The 21,497-nt window shown below is 34.2% G+C and overlaps 1 protein-coding gene across 1 annotated transcript in view; it reads right to left on the bottom strand.

Annotated features, from left to right (window-relative positions):
• AGPS (alkylglycerone phosphate synthase) overlaps positions 1-21,497 on the bottom strand; it is a 122,639-nt gene that overhangs the window by 12,157 nt on the left and 88,985 nt on the right. Inside the window, exons 15-19 of the mRNA XM_019739330.3 lie at positions 19,934-20,003; positions 17,479-17,540; positions 13,885-13,974; positions 8,538-8,637; positions 6,319-6,376 (exon numbers count right to left, since the gene is read on the bottom strand). Coding sequence (XP_019594889.2) covers positions 6,319-6,376; positions 8,538-8,637; positions 13,885-13,974; positions 17,479-17,540; positions 19,934-20,003 — 380 coding nt within the window. The remainder of the gene's footprint in view (positions 1-6,318; positions 6,377-8,537; positions 8,638-13,884; positions 13,975-17,478; positions 17,541-19,933; positions 20,004-21,497) is intronic.

Below are 21,497 nucleotides of genomic sequence, written 5' to 3'. Positions count from 1 at the left end.
TTGTTGAACAATCTACATACTTCCTCCATTTTGCTTTTATACCTTATAGCTTTGTCAAAATCAGTTGGACATAGTTGTGGGGATCTATTTCTGGCCTCTCTATTCTGTTTCACTGATCAATGTATCTCTCTTCCAATACCATAGTCTTGAAATCAGGTAGATTGATTCCCATGACTTGATTCTTTTTTCAAAATTGTTTTAGCGGTCTAGTTCCTTTGCCTTACCATGTAAATTTTAGAATAATCCTCTGTATCTATTTAAAATCTTGCTAAAATTTTTATAGGAATTGCATTAAACAGACAGATCAACCCAGGGAGAACTGACATCTTTATGATGTCCAGTTTTCTACTAATCTGTGGACACGGTCTTACCATTTATTTAAGTCTTCCTTGATTATTTTTATCAGCATTCTGTAATTTTCAAAATATAGACCCAATATATATTTTGGTTTTATGCCTAACTATGTGCTTATTTTATTAGATCTGTGCTTATTTCATTTTCTTTGGAGATATTGTAATTGGTATTTTAAATTGCAGTTTCTGTGTTTGTTGTTAATATATAGAAATGTAATTGATTTCTGTGTGTGCTCTTGTATTCTGCAATCTTGCTGATCTTGTTTTTGTAGATTCTTTGGGATTATCTACGAAGACAATCATATCATCCATAAATAGTGACAGCTTTATTTCTTCCTTTCCAATCTGTATGTCGTTTATTTCAGGTTTTATAAAATACAGGTTTTTAAGAAATGGCCTCAAAGTTGATCTTTTGCTCATTCATTTGAGTAGTCTCTTTTTACGTTTAAAGTTTCTGATAGTATTACATTCTGTTAAGACCACAAAAAAAAGCTAAGAGCAGCTGCCCCATAATTATTCTCTAAACAATAGGAAATAATTTTGGTTAGGTAAAGACACCAATATTTAAACTAAGACTGGCTATATTTAATCAACGCTTTTTACTTCCTGACAAGGACTTAGGTATAATTTTAGCAAATGAACAACTTAAAAACTTAAGTCATAAACTGAAATTAAATCCATGGCTGACATAAACTCTGCTGTTTAAACTGACCAGCTCGTCAGTTACAAAAACAAGCACTATGAAGATTAAGTTAAGCAGGCTTTATATTTCCTATAGCCTCCAGTCCCAGACTACATCTGTTTTCTTTGATACACAAAACCAGAGTTAAAATAGCTCCATTTATCACAGCATGATTGTAGGCAGACAAACCAGCCTGTCTGTTTCCAGATAGTGAAAGCAACTGTTATTAATCACAATTACAGGCCAAACCCTCTAAGAGAAATTGCATCAATATTCTCCCAACCCCCAGCCCTTTTACTCTTGAACTCAAAAATGGGACTGAGGGTGTCATGACACTGCCTGAAGGTCAGTAAATAAAGATGCTACTATGAGGTCAGTTTGAGTTTTAAGTTCAGGATGCAAATTAAGGAAAATCTTTTTTATACATAAAAAGTGGTCTCTCAAAAGCTCTATTATTGATTAAGTTTAGTAGGACAATTAAACCCACTCTATTTAAAATTTATATGGAAAGGTTTCTGTTTTATGAACCTATACCGAATAGCACAGGATATTTGAAATCTACAAATTAGATGATTAACTTTAAGCAGAAAAGCACTTACGAAAATAGGCATTTTTCTATACCAAATTATATAGCCAATAGTGTTAAAGAAATTTCTTTCATACAGATTGTAACAACTTCCTACACATTGAGACCAACTAAAGGTCACTGATGAAACTATGTTAAGACAATTGTTGAATCATATCCTTTGAATACTCATATTTTTTTTTTTTTCAAACAAACTGTAACCCTTTCTTCAATGGTTAGGTCAAGGGTTTAAGAATACAAACCATATACTAGACTTATCAAGGTGATCACATTGTAAATAATGTAAATATCTCATCAGTATACCTGAAACTAATATAATATTGCATGTCAACTGTAATTCAAAAATTTTTTAAATTAAAAAAAAGCATACAAACCAGTTTCACTTGATACTGTCTACTGCTTTTATATTTTAAAGCTACTGTTTTTTAAGCACCTAAAACTAGCAGCCACCTCTAAGATGGTGACATTTTTATCACAGATCTAAATGAAGGAGAAAGAGCCATACAAATATGGGGGGTAGGGTGGGAGTAGGGGGGAGAGGAACCAAGAAAAGGAACATCAGGAAAAGAGGGAAGAAATAGCAAAGGCCTAGAAGGGGATAGGGCGTTGATATGTCTGAGGAAGAGCAAGAAAGCCAATCCTGAGAGAGGTAAGTAGTAAGAGATGAGGACAAAGAGACAAACACACCATGTATATCCTTGAAGGTTCAGACAGGGACTTTGCACTTTATTCTGAATGCAAGGAAAAAACACTGAGTTTTTAAAAAATTGCCCTGGAAGCAAGAGAAATAACAGTAGGGAAGCTGGCGTGGAAGCGGACAGACCAGTTAGGGGGAGGCTGTTGCAGAAGTCCCAGGGGTCGGTGGTGGTGCAGTCTGCTATTTGGGAGTCATCAGCTTGTAGACGGTATTTTAAGTCCTGGGACTGAGGAAGTGACTGAGGAGGGACTGAGTGAACACCCAGGGACAAACAGGCTCCGGCTGAGCCCCGGAGCACTCCCACGTTTACCAGCAGCTTAGAGGCAGAGAAGCTAGCAGACGGAAAGCATCTTCAATTTCCCAGCACATATGAAATATATTTTGTATTCAGGCTTTTTCTAAGCAACAGAGGTAACCAGGTAGCTTAGCTTGTTTCCATGCAGTCATATTTTTGATCACACAGAAAATAAAAATGAGAAATATGATAGAAATAAAAGACTTCTATTTAAATGAGGAAGAACCTCTCAAATATGCAATCAAACCTTGCTACATTCAAGTTAAACCTAGTAATTTCTAAAAGTAAATTATGTCATCAAACCTGAGAATCTTCAGCAAATAAAAGGCCTATAAGCCTAGAACCTGAAAATGCACATAAATTATATAAGTTTTCCTGTAACATGATCTGACTTGCATTTGTTTTATTACCTGATACTGCCTATATGTTACAAACCTACAATTAGGAAGTATGAAAACAAACAGAAAGTCAAACTGACTGTGTAAGAATTGAGAAAACAATGAAATACCTATGATGAGGAAATTGAAATGCTGATGCATTGTTTTAACATCTAAAGCAGGGCAAGTAATTAATGTAGTGTCAAAATTAAACAAATAGAGGTTTTATATTTTAAAAGAAAAAGTATATGTTTAGTATTTCTTTTCATATACTTTAAAAAACCAGGCTACCTGGTTACCTCTGTTGTCTCTTTTCAAATGCTGCCAATTTCAATCTTTTTAGCTTTTTGCCTGTTTTCTCTGTTTTAGGCTCTCAAAGCCAGAGGACAGGGACACTGAAGCAGGAGGACCTGAGTTGAAATTCACATTCTGGCACTCTAATTACTGCTCGCACATTTGGGCAACTTACTTACACTCAGAGCCTTCAGATATCTTTTTGAAAGACAGAAATAATATCTACTCCACAGCATTTGGAGCAGGATTAAAGGAGATTAAGTTATACAGAACACCTGGCACATATTTACAGCTTTTAAATTAATTTTTCCCCTATTCTATGTCGCTTCTCTTCACTGTTTGAACATCTATGGCATTTACGTGTTTATTAAAGTTACCTTTTGGGTGCTTTTCAAAGCAAATGGCAGACTTTTACTTGGTTAAAGTGGTAATGATACCATAACCCTACCAGTTTTGATCATGGCCTTTTGAAATACTATAATATTTTATTTTACTGGACTGTAAGGTTCTCCTGGAAAAGAATTACAATTCTTTGAAACCCTACTACCTAGCAGACCAATAATATTTAAAATATGGAAAACAAATTATACAACAATATTAAAAAGTACTAAGAATACCTTGTCTAAAAAATATCACAGGGAGCTATTTACATTGTTTGCTTTGGGATCAACAATTGCATCATAATTTTATAGGTTAATTAAGGCTTATATCTTTCTATTATTTTTTATTAACTTCTATTTGTGTGTGTTGATTAATACAAGGGACTATCACCATAGCTTTCACAAGTAACAAAATTCAAGTTTCAAATAAATTTGTACTAGAGTGACTATTATTTCAAGTTTGTATTCTCTTTTTTCTGTAATGGGAGCTTTACAGATACATCAATGGTCATGTAGGTTCTGTTAGAGCCCACTGAGCTCTCAGCATCTGTGGCGTATCTGAATAAATAAGACCAGCAGTTCTGCCATATTAGACTCTAGCATCTCACATGTAGACTCTACTGGAAGGACTTGAATAGCCTCATAGATCCTAAAGGCGTAAAGTACCTTGGCAAGAAAAAACTTGACTGGGCTTTCCTCTGCAATGTTGCAGGTCACTTGGTCATTTGCAACTTCTACAGAATTTCTGACACTGTAAAGCCTGAGTAAACTGAGAAAAGCCTCTCACAATTAACGAAATAGCTTATGTAAAACCCAATTACCTAAATGACAATTAAGCCACTAACTCCTATATACAAGATTCAGCTATTCTCACCCTCTCGCAGAGTCACACCTCTCTCATATTTACCATCATGAACGTGGAACCTACAGCTCCCGATCTTAAAGGAAAAAGTGCACTGCTGGCTGCTGATATGTATGAAAAGGCAAAATTGTTGACTATAGAATGGAACTTTTTTTCTTCAAACAAGTAATTATAGCTCAATTATTTTGCCTCCTCCTTCCATGTAATCAATTTAGAATAAAGAACATATTATTACTTCGTGATATTATATACTTTTACAAGTTCCTTACATATTAATATAGTGCATCCTGAAATAGAATATATACAAATGATTATACATAATGTACATGGCTTTCTGAATATTTTAGAAGAAGGTGCTAAAAATCTAAATATTTTTATGAAATATCTCCTGTTTAAATTTCCAAAATTAGGTGCAGACTTTCAGATTAATCAAAAGCTTTTAGTTGTACTTGAGAGCTTTCTAATATCTATTTTGCTCCCTTCATTTTTGTCATTCTAACATTTATTACAATCTCAATCAAAAGATAATAAAAGATGAGGAAAAAAATAAATTTGTTCACTTTAATGCTTATCAATCAGCTAAGTTAGAAATTTATTTGTGGGGCTTAAGAAAAAAAGTAAGGTGATAGCAAAAGATTGTAATGATACAAGGATGCTGGGAACTCTCTCTTTTTACTTCCTTCATCAACATTATCAGTCTTCTCCAGGCCTGGATGCAATACTGTTATATGGACATAGATCCTCTATAGCGCACCCTTCCTTCTACCAAAATTCTTTCCTTCATCCTACACGTGTGCATGGAGGGCTGATTGGGGGTGGGGGGAGCACTGTTCCAGATGCTGGTACATAGCAACAAACAAAACAGGTCTCTGCCCTGTGCATCCTCACTTTCCAGGAGGAGCTAATTTTAAGAAGTACAAATATATAGGATATTAGATAATGCTAAATGCTATGATGAAAAATCGAACAGGGAAAGAGGGATATGGAGAATGCAGGAGTACGAACTGAATTTTTTAAATTCAGTGGTCATTTATCCTTATGCTCCTTCCTAGAAAATATTTCTTTTAATTCAAAAATGTACACATAGCTATTTTTCTAAGTACCAAATTATATTGTGGGATATGTACAGAACATATTTCTATTAAGGGGAACAGGTGGATAACCTGAAAAATTACAAGTTTAATGACAGAACAGCCACTGTTTCACTTTTAAAAACTGCCTTTCATAAGACTGTTAATAACATAGATAGGTCTTAATTCTTATTGGTGATGGGATCAATGCTCTGATAAAACTTAGTACTTACTACAATGATCACAAAGTAATAACAAAACGGCATTAAAATCTTGAAAAAAGATTATTTTCATATAGTGTCTTGATTCATTTGCTAAATTTTGGGTGGGCAAAACTAACAGCTCTTCAGTATATGGTACAACTGATATCCAGCTGCATTCCAATAGTGGCTGAGAAACATTTATGTTGTTTTGCTTTTTTCCCTTTAAAAACTTTTGCGGTGATGGTAAAATAGTTCCCAGGCAAGCTGGGCTCTTCCTGGGTAACAGGCAGCTACCTGCGCACTCAGAAGGTTGTCCAGCTTGGCACCCAGGCAGGCTTGTCAAGTCCACTGTCTGTTGGTCACTACCACAGCCTCACCTCCCTCAGGACCGACATAAAAACTTCCAAGAAATCGCACGTGCTTTCGTATTATTCATATTATGACTCTCCCCAGCATTCTACCAAACCAAATATTTTTTACATTAGGAATACTATAAATTCTACCCCCAAACAACAATACCTCCGTGGTGATGTGACAGACTCCCTCCATTAGCCAGGATTTCTTCTCTAGCAGATGCCTGTATTTGGAAACAAAACAACAAATAGTTGCTACTCAGATTCCACTTTGAACTAAGAGTGAGACCCAATTCCCAAGGAGGCACAGACCGTGTTTCCCCAAAAATAAGATCTAACCGGAAGATAAGCCCTAGCATGATTTTTCAGGAGGACATCCCCTGAACACAAGCCCTAACGGGTTTTTTGGAGCAAACCTTAATATAAGACCCAGTCTTATTTTCAGGGAAACACAGTACTTCCTGTATTAAATAATAAACCAGAAGCCTAATTTTCCTTTCTTGTAGGTTTACGGCATTTAAAACATACAGTCTAGCTCTACAGTTCTTTCCAGTAAATAGTCACAATATCTACAATAGTCACATCAAGATTCTAGAAAAGAAAAAGAAGAAAAGAAGGTAAAATAATCAATTCAGCAGCACTAAATAGTTAACAATTCTCCTTTGTAAAGACAGAACCAGGTCCTACTCAGAAGTAAACATCTCACTATAACAAAAAACATTAGTAACTAACATTTATTGACTGCTTATTATATCCAGAAAAGCACTAAGCAATTTACCTGCAGTAACGCATTTGTTTTTACTATGTAGCATTATGGAATAATTACAATGACTCCTATTTCACAGATAAACAAAATTAGGCTTAGATGGTTAAATTACCCACCTAACATACAGTGGGCATCAGACTCAAGTTGACTTACAAAGCTATCAGGGATCGATCATAAAAGCCCTTATGGAGAACATTTCTTAGGTCATTATCATGGGACACATTACCTGTCAGGCCTACGGATATCTAAGTTTGAAAAAAACAAAAAACAACTCTTGTTTTATCCTAACATGCTCAGCACTGACTATACTCCTTATAAAACACTAAGGTTAGAAAGATTGAACACGTACACCAAAATAAAGAATCAATGGGGTGCAAGGTGAAAAAGGGTAACAGAAACTGCAATTACACTTAATTTCTGAGTGCCATAAGGTAAAATATCTCGAATGTCTGAACCTCTGGGAATTACACAGGTGTGTACAAACCATGGGGAGTGAGGCCAGGGTAGAAAAGGGTCCAGCTGGGATGGATGGACCACATCTCACAATAAAGTAATTTATTAGAACCCTCATCACTTAGGATTTAGGATTTTTGAAACGAGTCATAAATATGCTAGCCCTGCTGTAAGAGAGGATATCTTCTAACAAATTATTTCAAATAAAGCAATAACTACTTGAAATCAGGAGCGCTTAGAGAATGGCAGTTTGAAGTGGGAAAGAAGGCATATTTCTATTCTTGTAGCACAGGGAAGGAGCAGTAGGTAGCCACACGGCAATACAAAAACACTAAAAGGCTATGGTGATGGGAAAGTACTCGAACTTTTGAGGAGGTTGGGTAAGTTCATTATTCTGATTGGGGTGATGATTTCACTGGTGTGTATTTACTTCAAATTCATCAAACTGTACATTTAAAATATGTGCACTTCACTGTATTTCAATTTTACTTCCAAAAAGCTATTAAGGGGGGTGTACCACTGAAAATCATCTTGTAGCACTATCTTTGGCAGGCGTGCAATAGAGTGAAAACACCAGGACACCTGAGGTTTTTAACACACCTCAGTCTCTCCCTGATTCCTCCTCAGTCTAGTCTGTTTCTTCAACTCTAGGCGTAAGAAATACTGACCTTCAAACAGAAGGCCTTATAAAAACTAGAAGCAACTACTAGCAAATGAGCCCCAATGGCCTACATACAGCCTTAGCAAACAAAAAAATTATAAACCTAGAATAAGAGTGCTACAGCCACACGAAGCCAGAGCATCAGGGCTGCTGACCTCAGCGGCAGCCACCCTTTGGAGATGAGTGGGCTGCCAGAGTGACCTCAAGGACTCCTACAGCCCTTTGCTATTTCATTTCATCAGGTATTATGGACTACAAGTAACAACCAAGAAAACCACACGCTTAAATCAGAAGATGAATTCTAACATACATAGAGAATATTAATTCTACACTCACAATTCAGTACACAGCCCAGTGCAACAAATACGCTTCTCATTTCTATGGGGTATCACCCAGGTAGGCCACAAGTGATGAAACAGAGTTAAACTAAAATCATCAATTGATGGTGAAGTTTACTTAAATTAATAAAAGAATATAATAGCTATAGTCATGTACGCAAAATTACCTCGGTTTGTTCAAACACAGTCAGTGGGTCACTTATTCCCCTGTAGTTAAAGGCAAAGTAGAAATAGATACATGCACCTGCATCATACGTCTGCGTCACCCTAAAAAGAAACAGACAAAATCCCCACAAGGCTTTAAGTTAAATCAGATTTAACATCTAGAAACTTAAAGGCAAGATCATCTGAACAATTTGCTTGGGCCATAATCTCATTCTCTACCCAGCCTCCCACTTCATGGAAGGAACAGAGATGGGTGTATAGGGAGGGAGGGGTGTGTGTGTGTGTGTGTGTGTGTGTGTGTACGTACGTATGTACGTACATACATACACACAGAGAGGGACTATCTGTACTATTTTTTTACAATTTTGGAGGGTAAGTCTGAATTATTACCCACCCCCCACCCCCCAAAATTAAAAAAATTTAAAAACAATGTGTTTCTCCAACTGGCCTGAAACAAACAAAAACCTCACCTCCTCAGAAGGGATGTATTTATTTACTTATTTTTTTATTTTTTTTACTAAGCATATTGTAGTTAAAGACAGCCCCAAACAGACTAGAAGGAACTTGGAGATCCACTCTAAGTCTTCGGAACTTCCTCAAAGTTTTAACAGGACTAAGTATGAGAACTTAAAACTAGGAAACAAGAGAGGTGGTCAAATACCAAAAATGATCAGAATAGGTATAAAACAGCATCTTCACTAAGTTCACATTAATAATTAGCAAGGACTTTGAAAACAAACTGAATGATCATTATCAAATACACTGACATGACCTTAAAATAGGGTCTCTGAAGGTTACACTCTAGGCCCCATACATGTACATGTTGTGTGTTTACAAAAAAGACCAAGAACATTAGATAATCAAATCATATACACAGAGGATGCCAAAAAATGTATACACATTTTAAGAAAGGAAAAAACTATTAAAATTGTAATACTCAATATATACTGATAACAAAAGATGAATACAGGTCATGTGTATACCTTTTTTGGTACCTTCGGGGGTGTGTGTGTGTGTGTGTGTGTGTGTGTGTGTGTGTGTGTATATCTGGGCTTTCAAAATGCAATTAGGTGAAGCATTTAAAGGGGGGAACTAAGGTAATCACAGTCAAATCTCTGATTGCAATTTACGGAGGTTCCCACAAAGAATTTAATTTAACAGAAGGAGCAAATACAGAGAAAACACTCTTTTTACTACACAGTACAAATAGAATCTAATCTAAAATTTTAATGGCCTTTTAGGCCAAATGTTAGGTGCCTCAGAACAGGAGAAATGAACTGTTTAACAATGCTACTGTCAATTTGCCAGCTGTGTTTTTCTTCTAGTGTTAATTCACACTCATAAAAAAGATCCCTTGAATGTTTACATTTGAAGTACCAGATTTACAAAGTTTAAGAAAACCTGGAGAACCATTTTAACTATCATTAGGAACAATCAAATTTAAATAAACTTTAAAAATACAGGAATGAAATGAGTTTACAGCAATTAGTAAAATATTACACGTGCATCACTCATATAAGAACTATTACTCTCAATAAATAGAAAATATAAATAAATACTAATAGAGCATTGCCACCTTCCAACAAGCCAGCATCAATATTACACAGTTTAATTTTGGGTAGATAAGTAGGCTTCTAAAGTCACAAGGCTTGACTAATCAGTATCTCAAAGAAAAACAAGGTAGAAATAATAAAAATATCTTTTGGAAAAACCTCAATTTGGGTCCATTTCAGAAAGTGACTCAAATCTAACACCATAATACGCGAAGATCAATGCTACCATTTAAGACAGTTAAACACGAACCTCTCCCAAAATCATCTTGACAGTGATAGTGTGGCTGCCAAAGTCATTCTACTATTATTCTTTAATTTCTGAAAAGTGTTTGTGCTTTATGCTTTTTGGAGTATTTTAGGTGTGTCAGACTCTGGCTAGGAGTTCCTTCCCATAAAACTTCTTGAGAAAATTTAGGGTTGGAATCTCTATTCCAACATACAAAGTACCTTTTAATGGACAGAGATGAAATAAACTCAATAAATGTACCCTACAGCTAAATTATTTTCTTTGGTATCTCTGATGTCAATGAGATGTGTAACTATTTTAAATTAATTTTGAAATAACTTTTTAAAAAACTAGTTTAAAAAATACATCTCATACATTCAACATTTGCATTCTACAGAGAATAATCTCCTTAGCCACTATTAAGCAGCTCATATCAAACTAAACTAAAATCAAACTCCAGTTAAATGTTAGTTTAATCAAGTATGAGCTATAAGAACTATATTTAAAACTCCTATTTATAAAAATAATTAAAATAGCTAGACTCTGTCCATTTTAAACTTTGGTTTTGTAAGATCATCATAGAAGTTGAGCATTTCAACTTTTATCAGAAAATCATTCCTTAAAAAATAGCTACTTAATTAATGACATGTGGCCAATTCAGTCTTAAGCACACCAATTTTATGTAACTATAATACACGATGATGGTCCACAGCACCTTCTGAAGAACCAAGACTTAAGTGTCATTACAGAAGGTGGCCAAGGGCAGAACATTTTACTTCCCAATCACTTTCAATAAGCAGTGGTTTATCACAATGATATTTTCATAATGGAAGGGGAGAAGTCTCCAGAGACATTAAAGAGTGAGGTGAGACAGGAGGAGGAAGGGGGGATACATTTTGTTAGGTTGCTACTTGACAAAACAAAAGAATAAGAACTTCTCAACTACCCAAGAATAGATTCTATTATTTACAATGTTTCATATTTCACTGGTAACAAATGACTTCTGGATCATTAGGCCTGATTTGTTTTCAGTATTATAATAAGAGGCTTGACAGACTAGACTGTCAAAAGAAGTTAAGTATACCAGGTCCTTGGATAACATTGTTTCATGCAACGTTGTTTCATTTTAACATTGATGAGATGCCCTAGGAACCTAACTCTTGTTTATATCAATTAGCCTATGGTAAAACTGGTTTCATCAAACCTCATTTCACTTAAGGTAACAGAACCTATGGATGATGTTAAGTGAGGACTTACCGTATCAATTTGGGTTGATAATGACAAAAGTTTCATTTTTAAAGATGGCTCCAAGTTAAAAAAAAAAAAAAAAAAAGTACCTTCTTACATCTTCATTTGGAAAGATTCTCTCCATGATCAGTCACTAAGCCACCAGTAGCTTTACCAAATTATAGCTTTTTATTGTATATAACAAGGCCCCTATTTCCCCTTCTTTCAGATATACCAAATGCCCAGCCAATAATCTCTAAATCCGCATTTTCAGTTTTTATATTTTTTGATTCTACTCCAAATACACTTGTTCTGAAACATGTTAATACACAGACTTGACTTGGTACTTCCTGAAATGCTCTTCAAACCCTCTCTCTCCCATATACAGAAAGACTATTTCAAGGAGATCCCAATGGACATGAACAGTTAACGTGAAAAAGATGCTTTTCTCACATCTCACATTAGAATTTTACTTTCTTACTCAACAGAAGCACAATTCATCAAATTCTAAAAGATATCTGTTTCAATAGAAGCAATAAGTAGAACTAAGAAACACAACGTAGTAGTAGGGAAATATAAGAGGATGCAAAAGAGAAAAAAAATCACAGAAGAGATGGCAATTTAAAGAGTACAGAAGTATTTCTAGTCTTGCAAAGCAAATATATGCAAATTACCATGCTATGTCAAAATATCAAGAGGGTTTAACAACTGGATGCCTTCATGAGGATCTGTCTTTGGGAAGGAAAACAAATATCCAAATTCTTACTAACGCTGGTATGAACTCTCTCTCTCTCAACCTTAATGTAATTACATCATGATAATACAACAGCATTTATACAGCTCTTCATATGCTTTCTCATTTCATTCTTACAATAGTCCCATCAAGTAGATGGTCTTACCACTACTTTGCTAATGATAAACTTAGAGCTCAAAGATATTAAATTACTAATAGCAGAAAAATGCCTTCATTTTTCAGACACACACAGTGTCACAAAACACAGAAATTAAAAACTAAGCAGGAAATTGCCGTGGTGATACAGTTCGGTAGGACCTAGTTCTTAGGCTGGTGATGCAGTTGGTAGGTAGGGCCTAGTTCTTGAGCTCTAGGCTTAGGTCTGCCTTCCCAGTTTGAGATTAAGTGATTCCACGCAAATCATAAGAACAAGCATCATGAACAGAAATACATAGAAATGCTGTTTTGCTGAAGCGGAACTGTTGTTTCAGAACCCTGCATCTGGTGCACTGAACAAACAAAGCTATTATATTACTTCCAAAATTACTTCACTTATATCCATGCTTATATTGTTTGTTTTTGTTTCTATAATAAATACTGGAATTATATTCTTGAAAACCACATACACATACACAGAAAAAAAAAGAGAGGCAGTTAGTTACATAATACAGAATGCTCAGTAAATTTTAAAGTGCTAGATTACTACTGTATTATTTACTCTAAGGTTCCCCGGCTCATGATCTGTCCTAATTTCCCTTTATTCTCCTTTCCCATTAAATCCATAACTTTTTACAGATGTCAAAAGCTCAATTCAATCTTGAACATTTAACCCTCTGGTGTTTACACAGAATATATCAAAACACTGAATACAAAGTGCCCCTTCTCAAGAAAACCTCTACTTGGGCTACTGCTATTTAACAAAGGACAAGATTGTCCGTTAACCATGACCCAATGTGGGTCACAACTGTCCAATGTGGAAGATACTAGCCACACGTGTTGTACTAAATTTAAATTACTTGAAATTAAATAAAATGGAAAATTCAGTTCCACAGTCACACCAGCCACATTTCAACAACTCAACAGCCACACGTGCCTTGTGGCAACCACACCAGACAGGGCAGATACAGAACATTCCCATCACTGCAGAAAGAGCTATTGGAAAACAATGAATTCATCTTCATTTGGATCTTTTGCTCCATTCATTTCTTTATTCTACACCCATTCATTTAATCAACTGATAAAACAGTTCAAGTGCTTTTTCGCTGTTGAATAAAGAGCTATATGTTGACTGAGTTCCTTGGGGAGATTTATAGTTTTGGTGAATAAAGAAGGAGGTCTCCTCTAATTCCCAGAGCTCAGACATTTGGTCTTCACTGGCATGCTGTCCCGGTAGGGCAGAGGGCTCACTCATGGAAGGGCAGCCTGCTCCTAAAGGGCTCAGGGCTGCTGTAATGTGCTGGTGGCACAACCCTAACAAGGTGGCGAGTGAAGTTCAGGAAAGCGCGCCAGGTGAAACAGACTGGCCAATTACACGTCTCCATTAATTAAAAACACGGTGGGGCTTTTTTTGGTTTGTTTGTTTGAGAATAAGTATAAGAATAAAAACTCACCTGCATGTAGCAAGAGGAGCAAACTGAACACCCTTCTCTTTGCATTCCCTTGTTATTCTTTCTTTTACATTTCTACAGAGATCTACAACCCTAGAAAACATAATTAAATACAATGTTTAGTTTTCAAATAAATTACAAAAATTCTAATAAATGCTCATTTACCTGGCATCCTTCAAGTTAGAAATTCTCTGAACAGAAACTTTCATACTTATTCATTCAAGAATGAACAAGAGCCTTTATCATTCAAACTGAACCTTCCATTCATTACTTCAAGGGAGCAAAGTCCTTTCTTTTTTTTTCGTTTTTTGCCATAGGAAAGACAGAAGTCAGAACGTCATACTCAAGTCTCCTGAAGACAGTTTCCTACACTTAGGAAAACCCAATTTCAAAATAAATTTAATTAGAAGACTTTAAAAGCTCTAAAACTATAAAGAACATGTTAATGAAAATTTAATTGTAGGTTAAATATAAAAATAAATTAATAATCATGATGTTATAACAAATGTTCAATAGACTATTCTCAAGCACTGAGTTAAAAATCCAGTTCAACAAAGGCTTGCTGGACATGTAACCTTGTGGAAAACTATGCTAGGCTGTTTCACATTACAAGTCAATGAAAAGAGTGGGGGGGATTGATAATATTTAACAATATTAATATATATTTTTAATGGGAGCTGTATGTAACATATTGTTATAACTACTTAGTTTCATCTGGAAAATAAAACTCTTAAGGTACGTAGAAGCCATTTTATTCTCCACTAAATATCCTGGCTACGTACTGACACTGATTTTGTGTTTTAAACACTGGTCTGTTTAGAATCATAAGAACAGAAAAATACCAAAGAAACTCAAAGCCTGGCCTAACTCTAATCTCAAGGCTGATTTGACTGTGTGAGAACCAATTTGATATAAATAATAACATTAAATGTTTTATAAAATACATTAAAGTTATCTATATTTCCAATAAGAACAAAGAATACGATTAAAATATAAATGAGAAAGATTTTAGTATTTTATTAGAATGTCAAATTTTATTTTTATAAATACAGTATCTGGAAGTTTTATAAATTCTAATTTTGCAAAACAGTGCTCTTAAGTTAAATTCTGTTTTATTCTATGAGAGCTGCACACAAATACGATTTTTCAATGTTATCTATACCTCGTTTATGGAACGGTAAGAGTACATGTTTTTAAAAAATCTCTTCTAAAACATTTAGATTATTGAAATGTAATGTATTTTTATTTTGAAAATCCAAGTTATAAAACAAATTATTTAAATATAAATAAAACCTACTAAGCTTTAATATCTACAGGGGTTAATGAATATTGCAAATATATAAAAGTAACAAGCTCTTTATCATGATTCTATAAAATGGAGTTTAAGTTCTACATCACAATAATACATAATAAAAATGAAGAGGAGATGGGACAAAGAACAAAACAGGTCTGTTATAACCCTTAATTGGAATACTTTCTAGAAATGATTTATAGAAAGGGAGGTCTAAAAGCATTCTCTCACAAAACTTGCACAAGTTCAATACAATCCATTTGGACCAATCATATAGGAAATAAACATAGATGTGTATACTTTTAAATTCTTAACTGATCTATTAGCAAATTTAACACTGTTGACCATTTCCTCTTTCAATAAAATCTCCCTGGCCTTTGGGCTTCTCTCACATTACTGGTTTTCCTCTAAATCCCCCAGATATTATTCCTCAGTCTCCTTTGCTCTTGTTTGTATGACTATCCCTTAAATATTGGGGTTCCCTGGACTTCTTTCTTAGGCCCTCTTTTTTTTCTCTTCATCCATACTATCTGTAAGTGTTTATAGATGTATCTGCTCCCTTGGTTTCAATCATAGTCTAATGCTAGTGTATCCAAAATCGTTCCATCTCCTACTTGGACCTCTTAGATAGCTATTTTAATAGGCTGCATTCTTACACTATTTCGGAGTTCCTCCATAAGACTCCATGTAGAGTATTCACTGACCACCTAACAGGTGTACCTGTTGTGCCAGGGCCACGAAGGAATACAGAAAAACTAGTTAAGACCGACAATCCCTTAAGAGATTTATACATGTAAATGCCAAGAGACCTAATAATGTGTGAGGGTTGAAGACGCTGATCCCATGAGCTGCTGATAACATACATGGTCTCTACCCAGCTAAAGGTTTGAAAGAAAAAGCATTGCTAAATGGGTAACAAGCAAATTTCATGTCAGGAATGTAGCTGCTTTCCCTTCATTTTATTTATTAAAACTTCACCTGAAGTTTCATTTAAAAACAAACCAAATATGCAGCCCTGTATAAAAAAGATACTGCCAGTGAGTCAATTAAATGAATATGTAAGCATATACAAGGCAAGGATAAAGAAAAATAAAAAAATAGAGAGCATGTTTAGGTTCCACAGTTGAAAGAATAAAAAGACAATGATAATCATCAGTTAGTAATAATTGAGGACAAAGAAATACATAACACTGAAGGAGTAACACTACACTAAGCCACATTTCCCAGCAAGGAAAGGTATTAAAGACTAAAATGGTCTTTGAGATAACTATGAACAGCTGCCAAACTGTATCTGTTGTTCAAAAGTGTCAGATGTTGATGAGTTGATAATACTTTTTATTTACAAGATTTATTCTCCTTAGAATTAAATTAAATTTAGTATCAAAATCTGTGAATAACAGATTGATACTATAAATTTGGTTATTACTTTATAGTGCATGAAATATGAGCATCAATGTACCAAAAGTCATAACCCATAGTAGATGAAGACTGAATGAAGAAGAGTAAAAAGAATTCTGGGGGAGAAAAAAAAGAGGTTAGGGTAGAACAAAAATGTTAAGATATGTAATATCTAAGAGGTGGATTCATGGGGATTTGCTATATCCTATATACTTTATAGTGGATTAAAATAACTTGTTAACTTTATAAAGAAGAAGTAAAATGTAAGGCATACTAGAATAAAATGTACTAACAATTTCCTTAAGAATTTTTTATTACTGAATGAACTCAAGAGTCTGTTTTTAATAAAACCACTTCACATTTCCTAATCAGTTTTTACTATTAATTCCCTAACCAATTTCTATACGTGTATGTGTACGTAATTTAAAAATAAAAATTGTACATAATTTCTTAAATTGGGTATCTTTCAGAAATCGCTGAAATGCAAGTTAAAATCTTGCTTAGTAGGACCACACAAATATCAAAAGCTAACTGATATAGTACGAAAGAAGGTTAACTGTTTTTATAATTTGGGGGCACGTTTTAGAGAATACTTTAGCATATTAAACACTTAACAATTTAAATCAAAGCCAAACAGAAACCACATAGTGACACTTAGTGTTCAATAAGACTTTTTAAAATGTAAACTTCAATAACACCTCTTCCTTCTCTGGGACACAAACAAATTTGCTTCAAACCAAAAAAGTGGCGTACAAATATGACATTCTGATAAAGATACTAATTTAAATAAGAGTGATCACCTTGTTTCTTTATAAAATTTTGAAAGTTTACATATTCACACACAAAGACACATTACTTGAGCAACTCGTACAGCATATTTTAATATAAGGCATTTTATTTCATTTTACCTGTCCCAAGGAGCAGAAGTCTCAAAAGATTCTCCTAATACATAGTATTCCAAACCCAAGTCCTGTTAAGACACATACACAAAAACCAAGACATTACAACAGATGTAGAAGAATCAATAATATTGTGCGCATTTCATGTTCATTGTTAGTATTTCATGCGATTGTTACATCCCATGTTCCTACTTCAGCCTCTACGGCTCTTTGCTACCCACCTCATAAGAACAGTGGGAAGTGGTCCAGAGATAGAGCCTGCGGGAGTATAGGAACTTTGTCTTGTTCTCCTCTCCACCCGCGGCACTGGGCAGAGGGCCTGACACATGATGGAGTCTCTATCTAGGAACTGTCCGTGCACATGGAGAGAATACCAGCAGCACAGATTTTTAGTGGCCTACACAGCAAATGAGCCAATACCAAAAAGTGACCATCGGCACTGAAGGAGCAGAGAAGTAGGAAAGTTGGGGGAGGAGAGACTAGAGGAAGGAGAGGCTATCTCTTTCTTCAAAGCAACTTTTCTTTATAAAACAAATTAAAAAATACAGTGCCTCTCTTTGTAGTGACTGAATAGACAGAACATTTGAAAGCACCTCTGCTAGGAAAATATATTTTATAGCATATAAGTAACTTATAACACTAATTTCTTTACCCAAAATAAATAATATATAATTCTGTAATTTTAAAACTGGAAAGTATAATTCTGTAATTTTAAAACTGAAAAGAGCAACACACAAGCCACCAGGCATATAAATATATGAAAGAAAATGTTATAAGGTAGAAAAGTCAATACATCTTAAGTTTTCACTTCTAGTAAAATGAATCACTTCAACTCTACCACTGGTTAGCAGGAAAAATCCTGAAATTACTCTCCTAAAATGTGTGTTTTTCCCTTATGCATTCATTTATTCAGTAAGCATATATTTGGTGACAATAGTATTAAGCATAGGGAAAATATAAAAGAAGATAAAACTAATAATCTCCCCTCCCTCCAAAAATCTCTCTCTAACTTGCTTTTGATTGTTTCAAAAATCTGGAATTTTAATAGTTAAGAAACTTTGAACTGTGTCTATGCTGTACTTCTTGCAGTTATATTTCATTTTCTAGAATTCTGAGTGTAGTATTATGGGAAAATGGTCAATATCCTCAGAGAAAAGGCCCAACAAAATTTTATGTATACGCAAATGCTTACTATGGGAGAACTTGGGGTACTGACAGTTTGTGGAGGTAAAAATTATAAGACCTAAAATCATCTATTACCTTTTAATAAACTGTAAATCTGTTAAACACAACTTCTAACACAGCACACAGGCAATAAATATACTTCTTGTTATCAGCATGGGGGGAGAGGATGGCAGGAAGACCTACATTCTTCAAATTCATTGCAATCTGAAATTTAGATCTTACCCAGGATTAAATTATTTATAAAATGAGAACACAACTCAAGCTTTCTTAGAGAAGTAAAAACAAATTTTATATGTTTATGTAAGTATTTCCTTCGAATAATTTCCAAGTGAAAAAACAGAAAATTCAGTTTGAGGAAATCAAATTCTTAATAGGATAGCTGAGAAATGATCTATTAAAACAAGATGCTTCAAATTACGTAATAAGCAATATTTTAAAAAAGTAACCCTAGCAATAATAGCAGAAAACAATTAAGAAACTTTAAGTTTGTTACAGCCAACGTAGAGAAACAAAACAAAATGAATGAACAAATGAATAAACTTTTAGAAGAACACCTTCATATCAATAAGTAGAGAACACTCTCGAGGCTAATATGACTAATAAAGTTTCTCATAAATAAAAAATTTAGAATTAGAAAAATTTTAGAGCTCAAATACACTCAAATTATTTCTTTAATTCTATACAGCAATCACACCAGTGAATCAATAACTAATTGGAATCAAGTTAAATACCAACTTTTAAAGACAGTTAAAGAAAAATTTATACATCTTTAAAACAGATTATGGATCACGTGAGTAATGCTGATAAATAAGACAGCCTGATTCTAACTAAATAATGTTAGAAATGGCCTGCTCAACTCTGAGACAGAGAAAGGCTCCATTCTCCTAAAGAACAGAAAGACCTATTAAAAATCTTTAAATTCCTCAAAAGTATATATGGAAGATTTAATTCAGAATCTGTAAATCTGTTCATCACAATTCCTAACATAGCACACAGGCAATACATATACTTTTTCCTTATCAGCATGGGGGGGAGGGAGCAGTAAGACCTACGTGCTTCAAATTCACTGCAATCTAAAATTTAGAGCTTACCTAGGATTACATTAAAATGCTTACTGTGAGAGAACTTGGAGTAGATTTATAGCTAATTCTGGATTTCTGTAAAATGATGTGCTAAATTACAGTAGGTTAAAATTTAAGAAAATAATTCTATTCACTCAAAGTAAAAAAAAAAGTATTGTTTGCAACATAAACTGACAGGAAAATATGAGACAACTTACTCGAATGTATGCAATGACATAGGTCAGCAAATAACCTCTCTGTCCATTATCTTCTCCAGCTGCCAATCCACTGTAATTAAAGAACTGTTAATAAATATCAAATGAACTATTAAAAATACATACAACTAACAAAATTGATTATGATACCCCAAGATAACGGCTTAAAAGATTAACATATATTACATTGCATCCCATTTTTAGTTTACTCTCATTTACCATAAATATATCAAAGAGCTGTCAAGAGAATAAGCTTGGATAACAAGAATCTGAAAGCACTTTTAATATTTCAGTTTGGTCATTAATTTCAAACTTTTATCCACCCAACTAATAAAACTGACTCATGAACTCAACTACTTTCACCCATATTGTCAAAAGAATAGAAAATTAGACATGAGAAACAAACTTAAATAATCTTCACAAGCATAAGATATTTAAAATACTCTCATTATATTGATATTATATTCTTATTCATGTATTACTATAACCTTATTCATATATAAAGATGTGCAATGAATGACTAGGATTTGCCAAATACCAAGACATTTCTTCAATACTTGAGCACATAGTATTTGGAATATTAGACATGGTGTTTATTTTATGAAACTTAAGACTCACATGAGAGACAAAACATACTTACACAGAAATACCAAACTTTATGAAGCGACATATAGACAAGTATAAGACCAATAGGTAAGGTCTTATTACTATGAACACATGAACTATCCATTTCAATTTGAAGTAGTTTTATCCATAGAAATTGTATTTGGTGATCTAGTTAGAATCAATCACACGTACCACAGAATTCAGTACAAGACCTCTGCTTTGTAAAAGTCATTCTTTTAAAAGCCTGAATCATTACTAATTTCCACTACCTTCAGTAAAGAGTTTTTAATTTTGCTTCTTTCCACCATCAGGAAGAATTAAATTTTAACTATTCTTAGTCAACTAAATAAAACCTACCCCAAACTCTCACAGTACTCACCTAAAAATTCCTCCATAAAACCAGATAAAAAGAAAAGTATCTTTCTTAGGTCATGACTGGTGATTACCTTTTATGTCTCTCTTCTCAATACCCTAACTGTACTTCCTTATCTCAAGATGCTGAGCCCCTAACCATGGTGTCACCTAAGACTCAGGTCTAGAGCCTCTTCTATTAGAATCATTTCTCTTATGGCTTCAATTAGTACTTTATAGTGAAGTCCTTTACCCCCCTGAAGTTCTGCCTGCTTTTGGAGGTAAGTAAATAATACAATGTAGACGTACCCTCATTCCATGCATATACTGTAAGGTAATTTTAGGCTAGGAAATATGGGCTAAATCAGATTTTCTGACTTAGTATTATAGCTGGATCAACACGAACTAGTGACATCCAAAAGGAGTGACAAATACTAGATAGGAGCAGCTGTAGTCTAAAATTACTTGGGGACAGAGTATATTGAAATGAAGGAGGTTGTTTGTATTGTTAGAATGTTAATGAGTGAAGACGACAGAACTTAGGTCAAACAGCTAAAAATGAAAAGTAAGAAATAGACAATTCTGGGTTCAGTGTGTATGGATGTGAGGT

Source organism: Rhinolophus sinicus, chromosome 17, assembly GCF_057876585.1.
Source record: "Rhinolophus sinicus isolate RSI-liver-muscle chromosome 17, RSI-T2T, whole genome shotgun sequence".
In the NCBI taxonomy this organism is placed as follows: Eukaryota; Metazoa; Chordata; class Mammalia; order Chiroptera; family Rhinolophidae; genus Rhinolophus; species Rhinolophus sinicus.
Note: the sequence above shows the minus strand (reverse complement) of the source record. Positions and strands in the feature narration are given on the sequence as shown.